Source organism: Ahaetulla prasina, chromosome 11 (genome assembly GCF_028640845.1).
Source record: "Ahaetulla prasina isolate Xishuangbanna chromosome 11, ASM2864084v1, whole genome shotgun sequence".
Taxonomy (NCBI): domain Eukaryota; kingdom Metazoa; phylum Chordata; class Lepidosauria; order Squamata; family Colubridae; genus Ahaetulla; species Ahaetulla prasina.
Window position 1 is genome coordinate 23,429,235 of NC_080549.1, and position 26,962 is coordinate 23,456,196.

General features: G+C 41.8%; 1 protein-coding gene across 2 annotated transcripts in view; it reads left to right on the top strand.

The window, feature by feature from the left end:
• Nucleotides 1–1,208: 1,208 nt before the first annotated feature.
• MTMR8 (myotubularin related protein 8) overlaps nucleotides 1,209–26,962 on the top strand; it is a 79,251-nt gene continuing 53,497 nt past the window's right edge. Inside the window, exons 1-2 of one of the 2 annotated variants that reach the window (XM_058197035.1) lie at nucleotides 1,209–1,312; nucleotides 21,246–21,368. In XM_058197035.1, the coding sequence (XP_058053018.1) occupies nucleotides 1,289–1,312; nucleotides 21,246–21,368 (147 nt within the window). In that variant the 5' untranslated portion in view covers nucleotides 1,209–1,288. The remainder of the gene's footprint in view (nucleotides 1,313–21,245; nucleotides 21,369–26,962) is intronic. The other variant, XM_058197036.1, reaches the window with a different exon arrangement.

Consider the following 26,962-nt stretch of genomic DNA (forward strand, 5'->3'; position numbering starts at 1 on the left):
GCCAGCAGTTGGGCGTGGGAAGGAGTTGGACTAGGACCAGCAAGATCCAAACTCAGGTCTACTTCACAGGGATGCTCCTGTTTGGGGGGAAACAGCCAGGAGATACCAGTTCTCTGTATCTCCTGGGGCAAAACGCAAGGAGTCTCAGCCTAGTGGTGTCCCCCACCACCAGCCCAATGCATTTCCACAGCGGATTATGACCTAAGTGCCAAAGCCCAAAAAAGGCATTAAGAGTTGTAAACCTAATCTTACGTAGCTTCTTCTCCAGAAACACTACACTACTAACCAGAGCTTACAAAACATTTGTTAGACAAATTCTTGAATATAGCTCGCCTGTCTGGAACCCATACCACATTTCAGACATCAATACAATTGAACATGTCCAGAAATATTTTACAAGAAGAGTTCTCCACTCCTCTTGAGTACAACAAAATACCTTATGCCACCAGACTCGAAATCCTGGGTTTAGAAAACTTAGAACTCCGAACACAGGACCTGTGTTTAACTCATAGAATCATCTATTGCAATGTCCTTCCTGTTGAAGAATACTTCAGCTTCAATCACAACAATACTAGAGCAAACAATAGATTTAAACTCAATGTTAACCGCTCCAATCTTGATTGCAGAACATATGACTTCAGTAACAGAGTTATTAGTGCTTGGAACACACTACCTGACTCTGTGGTCTCTTCTCAAAGTCCCCAAAGCTTTAACCAAAAACTGCCTACTATTGACCTCACCCCCTTTCCTAAGAGGTCTGTAAGGGGCGTGCATAAGAGCACAAACCTGCCTACCGTTCCTGTCCTACTGTTTCCTTTCATTATATACAATTTATATGGTTATTACATGCTTATACTCATATATACTTGATATAAATCTTGATATTGATATTGATTTATATTGATATATTGACCATCAATTGTGTTGTAAATGTTGTACCTTGATGAACGTATCTTTTCTTTTATGTACACTGAGAGCATATGCACCACGACAAATTCCTTGTGTGTCCAATCACACTTGGCCAATAAAATTCTATTCTATTCTATTCTATTTTATTCTATTCTATTCTAAAATAAATATAAATAAAATAAATAAAATTATGGGAGGGGTGCAGTTCGGGGGTCCCTCCGGAAGGAGGCGGGCAAGAACTCCAAGTGCCGGCCGGTTCCAGCGCTCCTCCGGGGAAGGGCAGCTGCCCTCACGCAAGATGGCGGACGAAGCGCCTCCTCCGCTACATCTCGCGACGTTTCGCGGGATCAGGACGTGGAAGAGGCCGGCGGCTTCGGCGATGGAGTATATCACGACGCCCAAGGTGAGGCGGGAGAGGGAGGGTTGACGTTTGCCACCCCCGCGCGCCCCCGACATGTGGAGGGGGCCTCTGGGCACGTGCAGAGCGGCTCCCCGGGGCTCGGCGTCCCCGCGGGCTCCGTGGGGCTGGGTCCGCCCCAGGGGGAGACGGGAAGCGAGCCCGGGCAGATGGGCGAGGAGGAGTCAGCCCCTTCGGGAGCCTGAGGGGCTTCCCACGTGGGGCTGACGGACGACACGCGTTTCCTGGCACTCTGAGCTCGCCGCGCGCGTGTCACGCGCCGAGGAAGGCGCGCCCAGGGTCGTGTGAATGCAACGACGGGAAGGAACATGTCGCTGAGCAGGGTTGCCAAGTGGCTCACTTACTAGATCGGTTTACAGAGCTCTGCCCTCTTGCAGTGCTGAATGAAGGCCAGTTTACCTCACAGGGTTGTTTTGCAAGGGTGGGAGGAGCCACCTTGACTTATTGATACAGATATTATGTATTGATTATGTATTTTTATTTTACATACATACATACATACATACATATATATGTAGGTCTTTGGTTATTCGGGTTTTCTCCCGCGTAAAATTGGAAGTGTCTTGGCCACGTTTCGACGAAGTCTCATTTGTCATCTTCAGGCTTCAGCTTCGTGCTTCTGGGAGCATGAAGCACGAAGCTGAAGCTGAAGCATGAAGCTGAAGCATGAAGATGACGAATGAGACTTCGTCGAAACGTCGCCAAGACACTTCCAATTTTACGTGGGAGAAAACCCGAATAACCAAAGACCTACATACAAACACCCGCGAAAACCTCAGAAAACACACACACACACACACACACACACACACACACACACACACACACATATATATAGGTCTTTGGTTGTTCGGGTTTTCTCCCGTGTAAGATTGGAAGTGTCTTGGCGACGTTTCGACGAAGTCTCATTCGTCATCTTCAGGCTTCCAATTTTACACGGGAGAAAACCCGAACAACCAAAGACCTATATACAAACACCCGTGAAAACCTCAGAAAACAAATATATATATATATATATATATATATATACACACACACACACACACACACATACATACATATTTGTATAATGATTTATTTTTCCATTACATATTTATATTATGCATAGGTATAAATAACTATAAATACTGCATATATGTTTGTATATATTTATTTATTTGCATTTATTTGCATTTATATCCCGCCCTTCTCCGAAGACTCAGGGCGGCTTACACTATGTCAAGCAATAGTCTTCATTCTATTTGTATATTTATATACAAAGTCAACTTTTATTGCCCCCAACAATCTGGGTCCTCATTTTACCTACCTTATAAAGGATGGAAGGCCGAGTCAACCTTGGGCCTGGTGGGACTCGAGCCTGCAGTAATTGCAAGCAGCTGTGTTAATAACAGACTGTCTTACCAGTCTGAGTATAAATATAGTATTTATATAGCATAAATTTATGATATTTTATAAAATATTATGTTTAAATATGTTTACGTTTATACAATTATACATTTATAAAACATTTAAATGTATATGAGATACAGTACTGTGTATATGAATGGAAAAGGATAAAAATAGAAAAATAATTATAATGTGTTTTGTAATTTATTTTTATTCAAGCCAACCAAAGTAAAAATAATGCCCACATTGTAATAATGGACTGGCATCTGAGACCCACACTCCCCCCCCCCCGCCCAATCCCAGGGCTGAAGCTGACAATGCCAACACAGCAGATAAAACTGATGATGCATCCAAAGACGGAGCCACCAGGTTGAGTTGGCTGGGGATGATGGGTATCAGAGGTGGGTTTCAGCAGGTTCTGACCAGTTCTGGAAAACCGGTAGTGGAAATTTTGAGTAGTTCTGAGAAGCGGTAGTAAAATTTCTGACTGGCCCATCTATTTTCTGCCTCCCAAGTCCCAGCTGATAGGGAGGAAATGGAGATTTTACAGTATCCTTCCCTTGCTACGCCCAACAAGCCATGCCCACAGAACTGGTAGTAAAAAATTTTGAAATCCACCACTGATGGCTATGCCAGTCCAGCATCTCTGGAGGGCACCCAGTTGTAACTGTTTTCAGGGCTGGTTGCTTCCAAGCTGGTGGGAAAAGGAAGTGGGTCCCTTCCCCTTGAGATCTGGCCAGCCAGTCCTGGCCCTGATTTTTAGTCTCTGTTCTCACAACTCCCTGAAATACACACTCATCTCAGTGGGTTTGTGGACCTGGGTGCTCTGGTTTAATGGAACAAATTGGTTCTTCTAATTGGCAGTGAGTGTGTGATGCTAAAAGAACCATTCAAAGTAGAAGGGGACCTGGATGTTGGACATTGAGAAAAAGTGTACATTTCACATTGCAGGATCAAGGGTCCTCTGAACATGTGTAGAGTACATTTTTTTTGTTACATCTGGCTTTACTGCTGAAAAGAGGTGCCAAGGCAAACACGAGCATGGCTTTTCCACAATTGTGATTCCATTCCTTGTCTTCCCAGATACCAAGTTTTGTCTCCCATTTAAACTTAGAAATACTTAATTTCTTAGTTGTAGCTTTGGCTTTATCTCTCAGTAACCTTTCTGCATCTACCATTCTTCTAATTACTTTATTTTACAAACTTTCTGTTTTACCGTTACTTTATTTTATTCTGCATTATATGTTCTGATCTGTGGTTAAACAATCATCTTACAGATAGTTCTTGACACAGCCATTTGTTTAGCAACAGTTCAAAGTTACAATGGCACTGAAAAAATTGATTTACAACCAGTCCTCACACTTACAATGGTTACAGCATCTCCATGGTCATGTGATTAAAATTTGGGCGCTAGGCAACCGACATGTATTTATGATGGTTGCAGTACCCCAGGATCAATGGAAGAAGCTAAATTTGCTGAGCAACAACTTGATTCACAATTGTTTAGTTTAACAACTGCAGTGATTTGGTTAACAACTACTACTGCTGGAACTACAACTGCTGGAATGGTAGACCACACAAGGTACCTTCAACTCTGTTATTCTGTTACTATGATTTACTTAATAACTTCAATAATTCTTTTAGCAACTGTGGGGCAAAAAGGTGGTAAAATTGGCCATGATTTGCTTGGCAACTGCCTTGCTGATCAGTGGAAATTCTGATCCCAGTTGTGATCATAAGTTGAGTCGACTTACAACAGTTCATTGAGTGACTGTTCAAAGATACACCACTGAAGAAAGTGACTTAGGACCATTTTTCACATTTACGACTGTTATAGCTTCCCCATGGTCATGTGATTTACATTTGGATGCTTGGCAACTAACTCACATTTATGACCGTTTCAGTGTCCTGGAGTCATGTGATCCTCTTTTGTGACTTACTGATAATCAAAGTCAATGGGGAAACCAGATTCATTTAACAACCATGTTACTAATTTAAAAACTGCAGTGATTCACTTAACAAATGTGGTGAGAAAAGTCGTAAAACTCAACAAATTTTATCACTTAACAACATACATTTTGGCCTCAATTGTGGTTGTAAGGTGAGGACTACCTGTACTTGTCCCTGTTTCCATCAGCCTTTTGTTCTCTTCTATCAAGCTGGAGCCTTTGTATCTTCAGGGTGTGATTTTCAATTCAAAGACCCAGCAAATGAGTACTAAAATGTGCAGGATCATTAGAGGGCTTTAGGAGCACGTGCAGAGTGCATCCTTTTGTGCCCTAATTATAACCAAGGTATTAAAATTCCTTTGCAAACCTCTGCTTCCCTGCTATATTTGTCTCTCAGTGTTTTATTCTCTGAAAAGATTATTTTTACCCATCCAGATTATTGCCATGAGCAGCTGGCCAAATCAGTTGCCCAGAGAGTGTTTCTAGCAATACATTTTTTTCCATTAAATGTGCTGCTGGGAAGCTGAATAACTCCTAGAAGAGTCTCTGGTGAAGTTTCTAAAGTGCTTGAAAGGCTAGCAAAGATAATTGGTTTATTTTATGAGGCCATAACCTTATTTTCAGGGGTGTTTGGAAGCAGCAAGCCCTCCAAAGGACCCAAAAGCATGTAAATTTGCACTTCCTACCTATTTTAGATGCAGTTCATAATGAGAAGGTTGCTTTCAAAATTGTTCCAGTGGCACTTCTCAGCTTGGAGGACTCGGATTATTCAGATGCACTGAAAGTTTATGGTTTTGAGAAAACTGTAAAATATAAAATATAGAAATACAAAGAAAAATGAAAATAAGGAAGGAAAAGCAAAAGAAGGAAACTAATTAAGGAGAGAAGCAACCTTACAACTAAGAAGTTTCCTTACAGTGAGAACAATTAACCAGTGGAACACCTTGCCTCCAGAAGTTGTGGGTGCTCCATCACTGGAGATTTTGAAGAAGAGATTAGACAACCATTTGTCCTGAATGGTATAGGGTTGCCTGCTGGAGCAGGGGGCTGGACTAGAAGACCTCCAAGGTCCCTTCCAACTCCATTATTCTGTATAGGGTAAAGGGAAAAAGAAAAAAAAGCATTGACTTCCAATTCCTTTTGGCTCAGTAGAATAAGAGAATAACAGAACCTCAACTTTTTATTTCTACATAATAATATATACTAGCCATTTTTATAACAACAAACATATCTAATCAGCAAAACCCAAAATCAAATATTCATTTTTTTCCACCTCAAGTGCAAAATCCCAAATCAATTTCCAAGTAGAAACAAAATTAATTGCATTCTTTTCTTTAATCAAAGCAGTCAATTTAGCCATATCTGCTAACTCCATCAATTTTTTGAGCCACTTGTCCATTGTGGGAATCAAAGTATCCTTCCAGCATTGAAAGCTTACCTACCCCAGATCCATTTCCTTCTATTATTGCTCCCTCCCATTTCCCTAGATTGAGAAAATGGAAAGAACCCAGTATTTCTAAACCCATCCAATCTCTTTCCTTTTGGTGAAAAGGAACTTGCAGGAAAGTCAGTAATTTATTTCCCTTTTTGTAAGAACAGTGTCCGGAAATGTAGAGGTCTGACTGTGTGGTGCCTCTCTCATTACTCAGAGATAAATCTTGTGACACTCCTGAAAAATGCCAGATGGGGGAAGTAGGGCAGGATGGGAAGATGGCTTATTAGTGAGCTGGAATACAGACACATGCATATTTTAAAAATAGAGCCAGGAAACCTGTGTTAGGAGTTTGGTTGCAACAGCTGCTCTCCGTCTCTTGACTAGCGCCTAGGTCTTTTTTCCCTTGCACTGAGAAAAGTTACAGGACAGTTCTTGCAAGCAAGATTCTGACACAACTTGTTTTTAGCAATCTTGGCTAGTAGGAGATGCAAGGATTGCAGAAAGGGCTCCTGGTCTCCAGGAACAGCCAACCAATCTGTAGGAGCTGTGATGTTGCATTGTAGTCAGATTTTGGTTCATTATTCATTACTGTACATTATCATCATCATCATCATCATCATCATCATATTTTAATTTTTATACCGCCCTTCTCCCGAAGGACTCAGGGCGGTTAACAGCCAGATAAAAATACAATACAATATACAATAAAACCCATTTAAAAAACTTATTCAACATTGGCCAAATTAAAACTATAAAAAACACGATATAAAACCCCGTTTAAAATCCATTTTAAAACCCATGTTATACCAGTCCTGCTCGGAAGAATAAATACTTAATAAATTTAATAAATATTAAATAAATATTTATTAAATTTATTTAATTAATAAATAAATAAGAACAAAAAATATTGGATTGGTGGGGCTTTCTTCTTAAAAGAGGCAAAGTTGAAAGTTCTTGAGATGCTGAAGCTTTAGCAGCATTTGGTGATACTGGAAGTAATTGGAAGAAGGATCTTGGCTAAAATAAAATGAAATATCAGAACAGGAATGATTGACTGGATTACGATTAAGGGCCCTGTCTGGATTAGACTCGAGTCCTCAATTTATAACCATATTTGAGCCAGGAATTATCATTGTGATCATTGACCAGACCTGACTTTACAACACTTTTTGTGGTGGTCATTAAGGGAACAGTGCAGTTATTAAGTGAATTCATTATAACTAATGGGTGTTTTTGATCAGAAACTGAAAGTAAATCCTGGAAATCAACAAAAACATTGAAAATTGCAGTCACATGCCTGCAGGATGCTGCAAATGGCAATAAAAATGAGTTGGTTGCCAAGTGCCCAAAATGCAAGCACATAACTGTGGTATGACCATTGTAACCTAAAAATTGGATTATAAATACTTTTTGGGGGGAGGGGTTCATCATAACTTTAAACAGTCGCTAGGTGAACAGTTTTAAGTGAAGGACTACCTGTAGTGGGATGAGCAGCCACGGACCAGTGGAGTGCAAGTCTACTTGTGGTTATTTTCTTATGTCCTTGGTTGCCATTTAATATGCAGTATATTTATATATTGTAATGTTTATTGTTACTTTATATGGGCTTTTTCTTTGATTTATTGTTCGTTATCATGTTGTATGCTGCCCAGAGTTACACTAGTTGAGTTGGTGGCCTTATAAATCTTATAAATAAGAAAAAAATATCCCAGGGGGAAAAACCCAGCTCAGTTTGTTCCTTGCATCTGTGGTTTAAAATATTTCTTTTACATGGCTAGTTAAAGGTGACGTCTGGTAGAGGTTGGAGAAGAGCAACTGATGAGTAATTTTCAACCTGTCTGGAAGTTGAGTTATGGCAACTGGACTTTTCTTGCTGGTTTGAAATGTTTCTCTGCTTATCCAGGTAGCTTCTTCAGTCTGAGCAAGTCTTTTAGGGGAACCTCATATATGTTCTTCAGAGATTGCACAACCATTTGAACGGGATGCTATAAGGACTAAAAGACCTTTGAGGTCCCTTCCAGCCCTGTGATTCTATGTTTTATGAAGTGGGCTCAGTAAAAAGCTGAGTGGGTAGTTTTAAAAGTCTTTATGTGATTTGATGTAAAAAGTTGGAAGAAGCATCTTAATTATATATGGGAAAGAAACTGCTGTGCCAAAGGTGGGAATGAAGGGAATGACTGGGCTTGAGAGTGTGTTTCCACTTATTTTCCAGTGTGTTGTTCGGATAATCCATGCATGGGGGTGATCTCCTATCCAATTGTCAGAGACTGAGGGAATATATTTTGAACTGCTTAGCCACACCTCCTGTTGGTTAAGCTTCAGTCTTTTTCCATGAAGGTCCTCCAGAGTACCTGGATCTGTAGAAATAAAGTCTTTTTCACTCAGTCTGAAGGAAGTGAGCTGAGTTTAGTTTGTCTGACAATTATATGGTCAGATCACTTATATTTGGATTATTTGAACTGCTATGGATCACTTTGGAAGATAGATGTTTCATTCAAGGTTCAGGCAAGTTTTCTTTATATGTTTGATGTCTGATTGTTTGCTGCTGGTAGTTGGTGAAAGGGTCCTGGGGTTCCAGGCCATTTTCCAACTGCCCAAGAAGATCGGAAGCAGCGTTCCGGAGTTGTTGTTTCTCAGGAGAACACCTCCGAGCCCCATTTAGCCGCTGGTGGGGTGGCTGGTTTTTTTTCTGGCCACCGGTAAAACCACCACCACCTGAAGTGTCGTTGGATCGTGGGTGGCTCCAGAGTTAGTGCCCGGTGTTGCCGCAGCACGCTCTTATGACCACGCTTGTCTCGAGGCGCTGAAGAAATTGTTTAGTTTTTGTGCCTCCATTCTGCTGGCTGAGGAAGCGACTGCGGCAGCACAAGGGTGTTTCCGGCTCGCAAGCACCATTTTCATTGCAGTTACAGCGTGGAAGACGGAGATTGGTGCGGTGGTGTGCTTCTTGCCCTGATCAGCTGTTTTTCGGCTTTCTGCCTTTGTAGCAGTTTTAGCCGACATTGGAGGAGTGAAGCTGCATTTTTGGGAGTCCGTTTCGGCTCCCTTGATTGTGCCTGGTGTGTGACTTGCCCTAGCGCTGGGAGAGCGGTGCTGTGCTCTCGCACTGCCATTACTGAAGGAGGAGACTGTTGCAGAATGAAAGGCCAGGTTTGACCTCGTTGGGGTTTAAGGCTCTCTGCTGAAGTTGGTGTCTTAAAGCTCTTCTCCCTTTGGGGGTATTGGAGCTTGTCATTATTCTGGCTCCAGTTGCCATTGCCTGATTTAATAGCCTGGTATCTTCAATTAAGGTAAAGGTAAAGGTTCCCCTCGCACATATGTGCTAGTCGTTCCCGACTCTAGGGGCAGTGCTCATCTCCGTTTCAAAGCCGAAGAGCCAGCGTTGTCCGAAGACATCTCCGTGGTCATGTGGCCGGCATGACTCAACACCAAAGGCGCATGGAACGCTGTTACCTTCCCACCAAAGGTGGTCCCTATTTTTTCTACTTGCATTTTTACGTGCTTTCGAAACTGCTAGGTTGGCAGAAGCTGGGACAAGTAATGGGAGCTCACCCTGTTACACGGCAGCACTAGGGATTCAAACCGCTGAGCTGCCAACCTTTCGATCGACAAGCTCAACGTCCTAGCCCGTGAGCCACCACGTTCCTAATATCTTCAATTACTGGACTTTAATTCTCAGCCTTTTATTATGGCTGAATCTGATCTTCCTTCAGATATAGAGCAGGTACCCAGCCTCCCCCCCCCCCCACAAGACACGTAAGGGGCAGTCATCAAAATCAAAGAGTTCAAAGTCAACACGGCACACGGCTCCTATGACTCAACCTGAGCCAGTTTTGCAATCTAAAGGGGTCCCAGGCAGGGATAAGGATGCCCAGAGGAGACACAAAGCCCTAGAACGCCAGTTTGAAATAGCCCAATGCAATGCACAAGTTTCTGTGCCACGTGAGTCTGCCAGAGAGATTGTGTTACAAACTCAGGCAGGAAGGTCTCCCTTGCCTCTGAGGGTGTCTGAGGGTGTCTAGGAAGAGCCATTGTCTATGCATCAGCAACCAGTGACAGGAAGTTCTTATGAGGTTTCCTTTGCATTGCCCTCAACATCTTCAGCTTTGGCTCATTTGCACCCTTTGGTGCAGCGCCATGTGGCAGAGGTAATTTTCACCCCAACCGCTGCGGGACTCTGTGAAGGGGAGGAACAGAATCCAGTTCCATCAGCGGATTTTCAAGCCTTGCTTTCAGATGCATTTTCTAAATTCCTGGCAGCTGGCATTCAGCAAGGAGCTCGGATCCAATACAATGTACCTATTTCCAGGATGCTCCAGTGCTTCGGCCTAGGATCGCTGAGGCATCATCTCAACATAACTCTTCTCAGAGTGAGGACTCTAATTTAGAGAAGGATTGTCCAGTAGAAATTGAATTTTTCTCAGCTTCAAGGATCTGAAAATCCTCATGATGCCTAAACCTGAGCATGACTTTATTCCTTGCCCGACTTTATTTACAGAGGTAGTTCAGATGCTACACGGGTGCAACCTGGCTTTCTAGCGGGCCCTAGTGATCATGATAAGAAATTGTATTATTCTGATCCTGCTCTCGATCAGCTACTCCAATTACCTTCTGTGGATGCACCTGTTGCTAGCCTCACATCATCCACTGTTTTTTCTAGTGATGTTGGCGAAGGGTTTAAAGTTGAGAATAAGAAAGCTGAAATGGCCTTTTGGAAAACTCATCAAGCAGCCACTTGGGCCATCCGGGCAGCTACAACGGCTTCCTTTTTTAATAGAGCCTCTTTGATTTGGCTTTGGCAATTACAGGAACGTATACCACCAGAGGACGCAAGAGTTCACCAGGACATTAACAAGCTGGTGGCTGCTATGGAATATTCTGCAGATGCATCTTTAGATAAGGTTAAGTTTGCTTCCCAGGCTTTAGCATCCATTGTCACTTCTTGTAGGCTTCTTTGGCTCCACCATTGGAAAGTGGATATGAAATTGAAATGGCAGCTAGCTGCTGCACCTTACAAAGGGCCCTCTCTTTTCGGAGAGACCCAATTTTGATTGAGGATAAGGATAAAAGGAAGGTCCTTCTTACAGGAGGTCAGAGCGCAGATACGTGCCATACTTTCAACACCAGTCCTTTCGTGCGGATTCAGGATCCAGTGGGTCCTATTTTCAATGCTTTTATTCACAAGGATATGGACAATCGGGTTTTCAGGACCGAGGCCGTCGCCAGCCACCATCCAAGAAACCATTTTGGGGAACCGGGAACCGGTCCTTCAGGCGTGGCAAATGACTCCTTGGATCGTACTCCCATTGGTGGTCGTCTCCAGCTATTTCATCATCATTGGGAGAATTCAACGACCGATGTTTGGGTTCTAAGGACTGTGAGGCATAGCCTCACTTTACAATTTTTCTCCAGCCCTCCCAACCATTTCTTTCAGTGTCCGGTTTCTCTGCACCCTGTCAAGAAACAAATCATGGAAGCTGAAATCAGTCATCTATTGGACATAAGCGTAATAGAATCGGTGCCAGTCGATCAAGAGAGGACAGGGTTTTATTCCACTCTGTTCCTGGTACCAAAGAATTCAGGGGGCTGGAGGGGAATTTTAGACCTAAAAAAACTAAATTGTTACATCCTGTACAGAAGGTTCAGGATGCAATCCCTCAGGTCAACTTTGAGTTGCATCCGGCAGGGCGACCTTTTACAATCGGTAGACCTCAAGGAGGCATACTTGCATGTTCCAATCCATCCAATGCATTGCAAGTATCTCCGCTTCGCTTATGCCAATCGGCATTTTCAATATCCAGTGATGCCTTTCGGGCTTTCTTCGGCCCCGAGAACCTTCACAAAACTGTTAGCGGCAGTGGAAGCTTCTGTCAGAGGGATCCCAATATGCGTTCTATGCTACCTGGACAACATTTTGATACTGTCAACATCACACTTACAGGCAACACGAGACAGGGGGATTCTACTTCAAGCGCTGCAACAACATGGGTTTTCTCTCAATTTGAAGAAGAGCTACCTGAATCCAACTACCCGCATTCTTCATCTAGGTGCAGTAATAGACTCAATAAAAGGACAGGTGTTCCTGTCACCGGAGAGGATTTCCAGTCTCAAGGAGTTGGTGTTGCAGGTTCTGCTTCAGCGTCTTGTTCCATTGATCCTCTTGTCACAGTTGCTGGGGAAGATGATTTTGTGTATCGCTATTGTCCCCTAGGCCCGACGGCATGCTCGCCCTCTACAGTGGTTCCTCTTGCCATTCCAGAAAGCGGAGCGCAGCAATTCCAGGACCAAAGTTCTACTTCCGCTGCAGGTACGTCTGTCCTTAAGGAGGTGGCAGTCAGCTGCAATTCAGAAGGGCTGTCTGTTTCTGGAACCAGAACGCATCACAGTGACAGCGGATGCAAGCCTTCTCGGTGGGGAGCACATCTGGATTCTCAGGTGGCACAAGGCAGATGGACACCAGCAGAAAAAAAGAACATCAACATCAAAGAGCATCAACTGACTAGAGTTGAGGGCAGTGTGACTTGCTCTCAGACGCTTTTCTGCCACATTGACAGGTCAGCATGTTTTGATCCTAACAGACAACATGGCAACGAAAGCACACATCAACCAAGAGGGTGGCATTCTTTCACGATTTCTCATGGACGAGGCAGAGAGGTTAATGAGCTGGGTGGAGAAGTACCTTCATTCCATAAAAACAGAACACATCTAAGGCGTTCTAAATGTTCAAGCGGATTGGTTGAGCAGGGCACAACTAGATCCTTCGGAATGGCAGCTTCATCCTCAGTTGTTCCAGGAGATTCCGAGGCGATTCAGTCTACCCATCATAGACTTGTTTGCTCCCCCCGACAACAAACAACTTCCATATTTCTTATCGAGGTTCCCGAGTCCGGAGGTGGAGGGTTGCAATACCCTCAGATGTCCTTGGCCACAGGGTCTGCTGTATGCATTCCCTCCCATTCCTCTCATTCCCAATAGTGATTCGAAAGCTGCTGGTGGAAAGAGCGGAGGTCGTTCTAGTGGCACTGTATTGGCCTCGCCGTCCTTGGTTCGCAGATCTAGTAGGCCTCTCAGTGGCCCTCAGGATCGGATTTCTCTTAGTCAGGGGGTCATGCTCCATCCGGAGCCATAGTGGCTCCAATTGACTGTCTAGCACTTGAGAGGATCCTCCTGAGGAAGGATAACCTTTCAGGGAAAGTAATACAAACCATGCAGGCTTCTAGGAGAGCTTCTACGAACCGCATTTACAACGCTTCTTAGAGAGCTTTTTGTTTGTGGTGCTCAAAGCAACACATAGATCCTACTTCATTCTGGATGTTTTGGAATTCTTGCAAGCTGGTCTTGACAAGTGATTAGTCCCCTCCATGCTACGATAACAGGTTGCAGCTATGTCTACCGTTCTCACCTGTGATGCTTACCCGACACACTTGCAACATCCAAGAGTTCGTTGTTTTCTCCAGGGGGCTACCAATCTTCTACTGCTGGTAGTGCATCGCTACCCTACATGGGATCTTCCCTTGGTACTTCAAGCTCAGATGACTTCACCTTTTGAACCACTGGGTTTGATTTCTCTTTGGTTCTTGACATTGAAAGTCACCTTTCTCCTGGCAATTACATCTGCCAGGAGGATTTCAGAGTTGGCGGCCTTATCCATTAGAAAGAACCTCTGTATTTTTCATTCCAATAGGATCATTCTACAATTAGACCCATCATTCATGCCAAAGGTGAACTCTTGGTTTCACCGTGCCCGAGAGTTGGTTCTTCCAGATTTTTGTCCTGATCTTTGCCATCCACTGGAGGAGTGTTGGTACACATTGGACATGTGGAGGGTTCTTTGCCGTTACATCAAATGTACATCTTCCTTTCAGTGAATAGAGGCTCTTTTAGTATCCTTTCATCTGATATCAATGGGGAAGAAGGTCTCCTCATCGACAGTGGGCAGCTGAGGGTGTGTATTTCATTGGCATATGAACTCAAATCTAAGCCTTTACCAGGCAGGATTTTGCCGCATTCAACTCGTAGTGCTGCAACTACAGCAGCTTGGGCCACACAGGCTTCTGTTAGTGACATTTGTAGGGTGGCTACTTAGTCGTCATTATCCCCTTTCATATGTCACTACAAGTTAGACAGTTATGCTTTGGCTGAGGCATCTTTTGGACGTCGGGTGTTGCAGAGTGTACACTCCACCCAGGACCTAGGGAGTAGTCAGCCTCCCACCCTGGGTCCGTAAGTTTGGGTATATTCCCATGCTTGGATTATCCGAACAACACACTGGAAAATGGATGTTGACTTACCTGAACGTCGTTTTTCTGGGTGTTGTGAGGATAATCCATCCCGCCCTTTAGGCTTCCTCAACTTGGCCAGGGTGGGTGTTTTTTTCTGTTTATTTCTACAGATCCAGGTATTCTGGAGGACCTTCATGGAAAAAGACTGAAGCTTAACCAGCAGGAGGTGTGGCTAAGCAGTTCAAAATATATTCCCTCAGTCTCTGACAATTGGATAGGAGATCACCCCCTTGCATGGATTATCATCACAACACCCAGAAAAACAATGTTCAGATAAGTCAATGTCGGTTTTATTATATGTAAGATTTGGGCATGTCAAGAAAACATAAAAGTGGAATACACTGAAGAAAAGTGTGTAATACATCACAAAGAAAGAAGGTCAAGAATGATAGTTCCAAGTGTAGACTTAGTAAGACGATGCTTGAAATATTGCATCCATTTTGGTCACCACAATATAAAAAAAATGTTGAGACACCAGAAGACAGGACAAGAAAGAAGAGATGAAACTAACCAAGGAGAGAAGTAGCCTAAAACTAAGGAGAAATTTCCTAATAGTGAGAACAATTAACCAGTGGAATGGCTTGCCTTTAGAAGCTGTGGTGCTTTATCACTGGAGGCTTTTAAGAAGAGACTGGACAACCATTTGCCTAAAATGGTGAAGGATTTCCTGCTTTAGCTGGTAGTTGGATTAGAAGACCTCTAAGGTCCCTTCCAACTCTGTTATTCTACGTTCTGTGATGGGGTGCTAAATATGGAGTGTGGAGTGAATGCAGTATATGGAATACCCAATATAAACAGTATAAAGTGCCCAGTATGATAGGTTTTGCATCTCATAGAGAGAAAGAGGGAGAATTAACTGCACAACAATTATTGAGTGATTGAAGATTAAGATGAACAATGAGATTATTCTACCATGCTTTATCTATCACAGGAGCAGATTTACTTGAGTTTTTATAGAGGTGGTCTTCATGTTATGACCATAATGGAGATTACCCATTATGGTGGTAAGTCGTGTCAGTTGTAAAAAGGGTCACTCACATGATCGACCCTATTGTATGATCTTTTTTTGCAGCAGTTGTTAAGCAAATACAATTAAAATGACCACCATAGTTATGTAAATGCCATAGTCATTAAGCAAAACACTTGACTGCTATGGACCGGTTTTGCCAAGAACAGGAAGTAAATTCAGGGTTTTGGCAAAGTGTCATAAAACAGGGTCATGTGACTGTGGGATAGTACAAAGGGCCATAATTGGAGGCTGGTTGCTAAGCACCTGAAATGCGGTCACATGACTGCAAGGGGAGGGACTGCCCAGTCTTTGTCATAAGTATCCCCTAGGTAGGTCTGTCAGAAGTTTGAACAGTCACTAAATGATTGATCATAAGTCAAGGACTACCTATAATCACATTGAACTCTGTGCAGCAGTTTCTGAAATATTAGATGATAGCTTTATTATTTCTCCATTTGCTTTCCAAAGTAAGTTTGAGCGTGTATGCAGTGGTCCAGGGCATGTCCATGCTTTTGTGCAGGGTCCTCTTTTCCATCCACAGTGAAGTGCTTAGCATCTAGGGTGAGTTCTTTTGTTCCTTGGCTTCCTCCGTACCTGGTGAAGGGTTGGGCTCCCTTCTCTACCTCAAGACCTTCCTTTTATTTCTTATTTGGTCATGCTCACCAGTTGAATTCACTGTTCCTACAAGGAATGGTTAAAAGTCCTAACAGCATTTAGTGACAGCTCGAAGTTACAACGACACCAGTGGTGGGTTGCTACTGGTTTGCACTGGTTCGGGAGGACCGGTAGTGGTAATTTCGGCTAGTTCAGAGAACCGTTAGCAATTGCTGGCTGGTCACGCCCCTGAACCAGTTCCGCTCGCTCACCCCAGCTGCCAGATTCGCCCGTCCCCCTCCACCCACTTACACTGTGTGGGTCCGCCGCATGCCAGCTGAACCGCATGATCATCAGTTTTTTTTTCTTTTAAAAGCATTTTTTCTTCGGCGAAAAAATGCTTTTAAAAGTAAAAACAAATGTCTCTGATGATGGCGCGGCTCAGCTGGGATCGTCTGAACCCTTTAAAAGCATTTTTTCTATAACGTCTTCAGCCAAAGAGGCTGTAAAAAAAAAAGTGCTTTTAAAGGGTTCCGGCGATCAGGCAACTCAGCTGGGATCCCCAGAACCCTTTAAAAGCATTTTTTCTACAACCTCTTTGGCCGAAGATGCTGTAAAAAGTGCTTTTAAAAGGCTCCTCTGGCGATCCCAGCTGAGTTGCCTGATCATCAGAGGTTTTTAAAAGCATTTTTTTACAACCTCTTTGGCCAAAGAGGTTGTAGAAAAAATGCTTTTAAAAGTAAAAAAAAAATTAAGTTGACCACGCCCATCCAGTCACATTCCCCCCACCACCACCACCAAGCCACGCCCACAGAACTGGTAGTAACAAATTTTACATTTCACCCCTGTTGGAGACCCCTGGCCTAGACCACTTTAGGAACAAAGTAGTGGGTTTTGCTGACATTTCAGGAGGAAGGGGAGGGAGGGAGAGAGAGAGAGAGAGAAATAGAAAAACAGAGAAAGAAAGAGACAAAGAAAGAAAAAAAAAGAAGGAAAGAAGGATGGAGGGAGAAAAGAGAGAGAAAGAGACAGAGAGAAATGAAGGAAGGAAGGAAGGGAAAAGGAAGGGAGAGAGAAAAGAGAGAGAGAGAAAGACAAAGAAAGAGGAAGGGAGAGAGAGAGAGAAAGAAAGCAAGAAAGAAAGGAAGGAAGGGGAGAGAGAGAGAGAAGAGGAAGGAAGGACCACAAACCCTGGTACTAGACATGGCTTCAGAAGATGCTTTGAAACAGGACAACAATCTACGGCTGGAAGGGACCTTAGAGGCTATCTAGTCCAAACCCCTGCTGCAGCAGGAAACCTTACATCGTCTGGATTATCTTGGTGCCTCTAACAGAGAGGAAAATTGCCAGAAAGGAGAAGGAGTTTACTAGGACAAGGCTGCCATGCAGAGGAAGGCAGAGATAGTCCTTGACTTATGACCAGAATTGGTTGCTAAGCAAGTGCGTTGTTAAGTGAGTTTCACCCCATTTTACTCAATCCATGATCTCTCCTGGCTCTAACAGTCGTGCAAGTTAGGGAAGAACATCTGAAGGTGTGTGTAATGTTCTAAACGTACATAAGTTATAGTTAAATGTGTGGCAGAAAGTGGACTCTGGGTGTGTTTTTCCAAATGTAGTAAGTGAGGTTGAATGTGTATAGTTTTAGAAGAGGTGTGTGTGTGTGTGTGTGTGTGTATAGTAGATAATGTATCTTTGTGTGTGCCTATACACACTGTACTATGTAATGTGTATGTACATATACATAGATATATACATAGGATTAAATAGTATATTTTGGATGTTCAATAGTAGTAAATAAATAGACAGGGAAATTGTATCTCGTTGAGACCTTTGAGGCGAGGCGACGCCAGGCACCCTAACCCTAACCTTTGACGTGAGTGACATCAAGTTGGCCACACCCACCCAGTCATATGACCACCAAGCCACACCCACCAAATAAGCCATGCCCACAGAACCGGTAGTAAAAAAATTTAGAGCCCACCCCTGAATGGCACTGAAAAAAGTGACTTATGACTGTTCTCACACTTAGAACCGTTTTGGCATCCCCATGGTCCTATGGTCAAAATTCAGCTGCTTAGCAACTACTCATATTTATGACAGTTGCAGTGTTCCATGGTCACCTGATTCCTTTTACGATCTTCCAAGAAGCAAAGTCAATGGTGAAGCCAGGTTAACAACTGTGTAACTAACTTAACAACCAGAGTGATTTACTTAACAATTGTGATAAGAAAAGTCATTAAATGGGGCAAAATTCACTTAACAATTGTCTTTCTTAGCAACAAATATTTTGGGCTCAATTGTGGTTGTAAGTCAAGGACTATCTTTATATTTAGCTTGCAGAAGATTTGGAGATGTGATAGTCCTCTTCAACTATCTGAAGGGCTGTCACGTTCAGATGTTCCCAGTAGCCCCAGAGGTTTAGACTCAGATGGAGGTTCAAGGATGTAGATACAGATTTGACATGGGGGAGAATTTCTTGATAGAGCAAGACGTGTCAAATCAGTGGAATGGGTTACCATATAGAACAGAGATCTCCAAACGTGGCAGACTTGTGGACTTCAGCTCCCAGAATTCCCCAGCCAACTCCCATTTTGGGAGTTGAAGTCCACAAGTCTTAAAGTTTCCAAGTTTGGAGACCCCTGATATAGAGTAACCCATTGTTTTTTCCTTCATTGGAGATTTTCCCCCTTCACTGGAGATTGATTGAAGCTTCTTGGATGAGAAGTGAAATGTTTTCTTTTTTTTTATTCAAAAAGTTTTTATTGGTCAATAAAGGTTTATACAAATACATATCAGGTATGGTAAATTTTCATTTTTCTTATCCAAAATAAGAATTTTACTCAAATTTTTTAACACCTACAACAGCCATATGGCAAGCAGGTGACACGAAGTAGCTACGTTTACAAATCTTAAATACGTAATAAAGAAGGGTCAAGAATAAACAGAATATCGTACAAAAGAGAATAAGGAAAACCAACACAATCCCAAATATCTTTATCACTTCCTAGTTTTGGATCTCAGAACTCTGGGTTCAGCCTGACCCAACTCCAGGGCCGCAACAGCGGCAGCCGCCCCCGCCCCATGGTCTATAACCTCCCCTTCTTCAATTCCTGGGTCATCTGATTCCAGGAGGGCTTTGTGTTCCTCCACGTAGGCCGTAGCCTCCGCAATTGTACTAATTTTTTTCGTAATGCCCTCCCGGAAAATCATCAATCCCTCTGGCATCAGCCATCTGAAGCCCACTCCCTTCTGGTACAATTTGCTTGACAAAAAGTAATATTTCTTTCTCATTTCACGTACCTGTCTGGGAATCTGCCTCAGAATGGCTATCTCCCTGCCCCTGTAAATCAGTGCCCCACTCCTATGTTTTCTAAAATTTCATCTCGTCTCTCTTCTCACAAATTTGACATGAACCTCTCTGGGAACTGCATGCGTGCGTGCATATTGTGAATTAACTCTATAAACTCGATCCACATCCCAATTCATGAAATCAACACCTCTCCCAAGAAATTCTCCCAACAATTTAGTCACAACATCTCTCAAATCTTCTTGGTCCACTTCTTCCAAATTTTGAAACCTAAGGAAATAAGACATTTTATCCATCTGTGGTCAAGCACAGCATTGCCTGTCGTCTCCTCTCTTTTCTGCACTGCCGCATCTCACCCTCAGACCTTCCACTTTCTGCTTGTTTTCTGCTGAGACTTGTTGAGTATCCTTTAAATCCTTTTGGATAGTCACAATTTCTACTCTTATTTCCGTTTGGCCTCTTTGCAAATCATCCAATTTCTTGTCCATATTAGATAACTTTTCCAAAATTCTCTCCATCTCTCCAGCAGTTGGTCTCTGACCTTTTGCCATTGAGAAAAATAATACAAAATCCTCAGGCAGGCACAGTATCCTTGTAATTTCCTCCGGATCCACCAGGGGGCACTCACAGGAGCAACGAGTCCAGAGTACAGTTAGTCAACCAGGAAGCCGAAGGGAAGTGATGTCATCAAGATTCTCATAGTAAAGGCGGAAGCTGGACTCCACCACTGTTCCCCAGAGGGAGGGGGGGCCTCAAACCCTCCCTCCTAAATTTCTCCATCACCTCTTCTCTCCAGAGCTCCACAAAACCGGTAATCTTCTTATTTTAAGTTCTCCTCTCTCCAGAATGACTCGTGCTCCTTCCAACCGCAGGGGAGAAAAACCCCCCCGCACTCCGGAGCACTCCACTCGCGTTTACCGATATCTCCTTCCCTTCTCCATTCCTCAATTCTTCTCCGTTCCCTGTTCACCACCAGGCTGCTGCAGTTATAAATCCAAAGCCCCGGTGTCACCGGGCACAGCGGCCCAGGCGACGACCAAAATAATGGCCGTGGCCCGTGGCCTCCAAACCCCGCCGAGCCTAGGACGCGCCAGCATCGGTCCCCACAGTCCTGTATGTCGGCTGGGAGACCCCTGGCGAGCCGTCCGTGCGGCAGGTGTCCTTTTCGGAACACCTGGCCCCTAAGGGCCTCGGCGGCGGCCGGATTCGGGCGCTGGAGGCAGGAGAAGCCTTCCAGACGACCGTTGCCGCTGGACACCGGAAGTCGTCTCCGAAGTGAAATGTTTTCAAAGGAAAAAAAAACCATTTTGAAGATGAGCCCTGTGAATGAAGGAGAGAGGATATCTTTGATTGTATGCTTAGGTGCACACTGTTGTCTCATAAGTACTCGTTCTGGGTTTTATTCCTCCAGCTTTTCTGATTGAATTCATTTTAATTGAAGCAAAATGAGGAGCCTTATAATTATTATTCCCTTGACAGAAAGTCATTATTCTTGCAAACCCCACCGTCTTCTTGACCCCGGATTCTCATCCATTAGGCAGAACTCCTTGTTCTCAAATTGGCTGAATAGCTGAACCTTATGTCAGAAATTTGTAATGGGGTACATGATGTCTAATTCACGATCATAAAAGATTTTTTTTCTTATTCACCTAGAAGCAATTTTTCTTCGTGATGGACAACCCAGTGTGCAAAGATTACAATTTTGACCTACTTGGCTTCCTATTGCAGCATGATGACGCTCTGGACTAATTAGAAGAAGGATACCTTTTCCCATCTGTTCAATAATTATTCACTTCCTTGCTGGTACAAAGTTGGAGAGCTGAACAGCAGGCACTTTGAGTGGTGCAAATGCTTTCCATGCGCAGTGACTGATCTGGTGCACTCTGCCTCTTTTAGACACGTTCTAATTAATTTCTTCCTTTCTGCTTTCTTTTTTTCCCCCTCTCTGCCCTACAGGTAGAAAATGTCAAGCTGCTAGATCGTTATACCAACAAGAAAGCAGCAAATGGGACACTATATTTGACGGCTACTCATCTGATCTATGTGGACACCTCAACTGACGTTCGAAAAGAGACATGGGTAAGGTTGGAATATGGCAATTTTCCAGACCACTGAGAACCAAACAGTTCTTGTCTCCTGAACACTCAGCTCATTTCCACTTTTCTAATACAGCTAGTCCTCAACTTACAGCTGGTCTCTTAGCAACAGTTAAGTTGCTAAGTTACAAGAGACCCTCCCACAAAGGAGAAGTACTGGTAGTCCTCGACTTACAATAGTTCATTTAGTGACAGTTCAAAGTTACAATGGCACTGAAAAAAGTGACTTTTGACGGTTTTCATACTTATGACCACTGCAGCATCCCCATGTCACATGATCAGAATCCAGATGCTTGGCAACTGGTTCATATTTATGATGGTTGCAACGTCCTGGGGTTCACGTGATCAGCTTTTGCGACCTTCTGACAAGCAAAGTCAATGGGGAAGCCAGATTCACTCAACAACCATATTACTAACTTAACAAAATGGAATGATTCACTTAACAACTGTGGTAAAAAAGTTATAAAATGGGGCAAACCCACTTAAACTTTTCACTTAGCAACATAAATTTTGGGCTTAATTGTGGTCGTAACTTCAGGACTTATGTACTTACGACACAGTTCTCTAGTTCTGACAACTGTCCCTCCTGGTAGTCACGTAACCATAGCACCTGGCCCACATTTATGGCTGTGGTCATGTGATCATGATTTACAATGTTTTTGCTGAAAACTGGTGCTTACTTCCATTTTTTGCAAAAATGCCCCATAGCAAACAATGGGTTCGCTTTACAATGGTGATGTTTGCTGTACCACCATGATATTTGCTTAGTAACCACTGCCAAAAAGGTTGTAAAATCAGGTCTGGTTATGTGATGACCAGCTTTATGATTGCCACAACCTATGACCATAATTGGTCATGTTTCGTTACAGTCGTAAGTCAAGAACTATCTGTAATGGGCTTAATCTAAGCAATCTGATTATCTCTAACTGGCTGTCTTGTATATGCTGAAAATTGCAAATTCCAGCATTAACCAGGTTAAAGATGGCTGTGTTTGGCCTATGGCTCATAAGCAACATTTGAACACGGGATCCTTGATGGATCAGGTTAACCAAGTTAGTCAACAGCCAATAGACCATGAAGACCCGAAATCTATAGCTTGCTTTTCAGCACATTGTGTTTGGAAATATATTCTGCAGCTGATATAGCTGTTATTAAACAATTGAACATGCATACCATATTTTTATAGAAAGGGTTATCAATTAAGATTGTCAATGTCAATCTTTCGAGGTAGACCAGACTAAGAAACCAAAGTTCTGACTGCTAATATTACTTTTGTTATAAGGTTAAATTAATCATATCTTGCAACTATGAATACACCTCCCTTCCTTTATATCTGAGAGAAGTAAGGAAGATCAAGCATGAGATTGCTACAATCTCTGGATGAATAGCACTTAGACTTAGACTTACATACTCCACCATAGTGTTTTATGGCATGCTCTGAGCAGTTTATAGGGTCAGCATATGGCCCCAACAGTGTGGGTCCTCATTTTACTGACCTCAGAAGGATGGAAGGCTAAGTCAACCTTGAGCCGGTCAGAATTGAACTCCTGGCTGTAGGCAGAGTTAGCATGCAATGCTGCACTTTAGCTGCTACAACACCAGAGCTCACCATGAATAGATGATTAGATGAGAGAAAATGAGGACCCAGATTGTTGGGGGGGGGCAATAAGTTGACTTTGTAAATATACAAATAGAATGAGACTATTGCCTTACACACTGTAAGCCGCCCTGAGTCTTCGGAGAAGGGCGGGATATAAATGTAAACAAAAAAAAAAAAAATAGAGAGAGAGAGAGAGAGACATGATTGATAGATATGTAGGAGAGGTAGATCTGCTGGAGATGGCTTGTACCGGTTTGCAAGAGACAACTGTTACATCTTCTGGAGATTTGCAAGTCAGCAGAGAGAAGCGCTGAGCCATCTAACACACCAACAGTGTTTGGCAATCAGCGGTGCAGAGTGATGGTGGCAGTGAAGACAGCAGAATCACCTGCTAAATATTTAACAATAAACATCTGGAGGTGCAGATATTTCTTAGGTTACATAGCCATACATACATTTAAAGTTACAATTATGAACTTAGGACAGTCATTATTTCAGCCATTGCATAGATGAGGGAATAGAAGGGGAACTCATCAAATTTGTAGATGACATTAAGCTGGCAGGAACAGCCAACACCCCAGAAGACAAGCTCAGGATCCAAAAAGATCTTGACAGACTTGAACATTGGGCCCTAACTAAAAAAATGATTTTTTTTGCAAAATTTTTATTTTATTTTATATACAAACACATAATACATCAGTCATTCCATGTGTCATCTCGGTGTTTCTTCAGTGACTTCTTCTTCTTACTCCTACCTGAATTTTTTCTTAATATTTTCGGTTCCCCTGTTACAGCATTATCCCCACGATATAATACTCTTATTATACGATTCTCTTATTTAACTATTAATATGTTTATCTATATCTCTTTTCTAACCAATAATAAAATTGTTCCCATATCTTAAAATATTCCGTATCCTCTCTTTCTTTAATTATCAAAGTCAATCTATTCATATCTGCACAATCTAGAATTTTTTTAATTGCTTCCCCTTCCAAAGGGATTTTCTTTGCTTTCCATCTTTGTGCAAATACTATCCTCGCTGCAGTTATTACATGTTTAATCAAATATATATTTTCTTTACTAATTTTCTCTGGAAGATATCCAATAGGAACAGCTCAGGTTTTAAATCAATATGTTGTTGAATCATTTCTTCTAAACATGTTTTAATTTTACTCCAATAGTTTCTAGCTTCTGGGCATGTCCACCACATATGATAGTGGGATCCTGGTGCCTGAATACATTTCCAACGTTTAGCTGATTTATCTTTAAACATTTTTGCCAATTTTTCCGGAGGCATATGCCATCTATAAAACATTTTATATTGATTCTCTTTGTATGCAGTGAACATTGTTAATTTATAGTTCCTTTCCCATAACTTGCCATCTGTCTAGCTCCATTGAATATCCAATTTTTTTTGCCCATGTTATCATTGTTTTTTTTACTTGTTCTTCTTCTAATTCAATACCAAGTAGAAATTATTATTTTTTGATTATTTTATCCTCTGTTCCTGTGAGTATCCTATCCAGATCTGTCATTTCTAAATAAAAGCCATATAATTTTGCATCTTTTTCATATCTTGCTTGTATTTGCATATGCGTTTTCCAGTCCATCTCAATCCCTTGTTCTTCCAGTTCTTGTTTCCCTTTCAATTCCCCCTTATCTGTTAGTAAATCTTTGTATCTAAAAATATTTCTAAAATTAATAATATTTGGGTGTATTAATGCTTCCATTGTTTATAACCACATTGGTATTTTCAAATAATATTTATCTCTTATTTTCTCCCACACCAATAATGCATTTCTTACATAGTTTCTTTGAAAATATGTATGCATCTTACTTCTACCATACCATAAAAATGCATGCCATCCCAATTGTAAATCGTGTCCTTCCAGAGTTAAAAGTCGTATATTTCTTAATTCGACCCATTCTCTTATCCAAGTCAATGCTGCTGTTTGGTAATATAATTCCCAATTCAGCAGTCCAAATCCTCCACGTAGTCTTGCATCTTGTAGCATCTTTATACTAATTCTCACTTTCTTCCCCAGCAATATGAATTTCCTTATTATCTTGTTACGGTGCTGAAAATAAGTCTTTTCAATTTTTATTGGAATTGTCTGGAATAAAAACAATAGTCTCGGTAGTATATTCATCTTAATTATTGCAATCTTTCCCATAAGTGATAGCTGCAAGTTTTTCAATTTCTCCAAATCGTTCTCAATTTGTCTTTTTAAATTATAGTAATTGTCCTCTTTTATTGTTTAGATCTTGCTCCTTCTCTTAGTGCTCTTTCTTCCTGTTTCTTTGTACTTTCTTCTTTACTTTTTACGTCATCTTTGTGTTTGGTCTCTCTTTCTGCTCCCAATTCATCCTTTAATGGTCCACAAAATTGCTCATAAAATGGAGCTCATTTTTCAATGGAATCTAATCTATGCCTTTGTTCTTGCCACGTCACCAAAATTCCTTCTGGTATTAACCATCTGAAACTCACTCCTTTTGTTATTAATTTTTTTGTTAAGAATTGATAGTCTCTCCTCAGATCTCTAGCTCTTCTAGGTATTTGTCTCAATACTATTATTTCTTTGTTTTCGTATTTCAATGCTGTGCTTCTTGTTATTTGTAATATCTCTGTTTTTATTGCTTTCTTTGTAATTCTTACATGTACTTCTCTCGGTAGGTTATTTCTTATTGCGTATCTTGTATGTACTCTAAAAACCTCGTCGATCTCATTTAAAATCTTCTCCTTAGTTTCTTCCATGACCTCTGCCAACATCTCAGCAATCACCTCTGGCAAATTTTCTCCTTTTTTGTCCTGTGTATTTTGAAATCTTAGATAATAATCAGAACGGTCCATTTCCAACAAGATAATTGTTTTCTCTTGATTTTTATCAACTGATACTAGCTTTTCTTCTAGCTCCTCAACTTTCTTTTCTGTCATCTCTGCCTTTTCCTCTACTTTTTTAATTCTTTCTTCATTTTTCCCAATCAGCTTTTTCATTTCTTTTAAGTCCTGTTTCAAATCATCATGGACTGATTGTATGAGATTTTTTAACTCCATAGTCTCCGATTTTTTTTGTGTTTCTGTCGATGAGGGGCTTGCTGCCGGATGTAGATGTGCTTTAAGTTTCTGTAAATCCTCCCCAATGGTTGGATTAGAAAAAATAAAAAATAGAAAAATAAAATGAATCAGACACCACCACCACCCCAAAAATAAACTACAAGGAATATTATCAATCCAACAATAAAAAAGGAGAAAGAAAGAAAAAAAGAAGAAAGAAAAGCCCAAAAAGTAAAAAAAATCTTAAGAACCAAGAGAAAAAATAAAAAATTAAGGCAAACAAAAAATTTCTTCAGGCTCGTGCCATAATCCAAATTCTAAACCATACACCTCTTTTCCAATCCAGCAGCAAGAGAGAGAAAAAAAGAAGGATGCAAAAAAAGGGGAAAGAAAAGCATCCCAAATTATCCACTCCTTATACCCTTTAGTCACTAGTAAAAGGTGAAGAAAAAAGAAAACACACAAAAAAATATCCAATACTTATCCACCACAGCAGGATCCAAACAAAGTACTTCAAAATGTTCACAAGAAGGTAAATAAGAGAATAAGCAAAAAAATAAAAATTTGAAAAGTAAAAACAAAGTTAACAATTCAATCCTCCTCTCGTGCATATCTGCTTTCTTATTTTTCCAGTCAGAACTGTCACGGTCAGCCTTAGAGCTAAAGTTACTTCAAAGTCCTTTTTTTCCTCTCCTTTTCTCTTCTGCCACTAGATGGCACTGAAGGCTAATTCATTCAATAGAGCAGAGCATTTTCAATTCCTTTAATTAATTCTGCTCAATCTTTAGTTCACATTTATTTACAACCATTCCATCTCATTACAAAAAAAGGAGGGTTCCGTCTTCTCACATTGGTTAATCCTGACTTTTAAAAGAGTCCCCAAATTCTTCCCTTTTCTCATTCAAAAAAAATATTTCTTTTT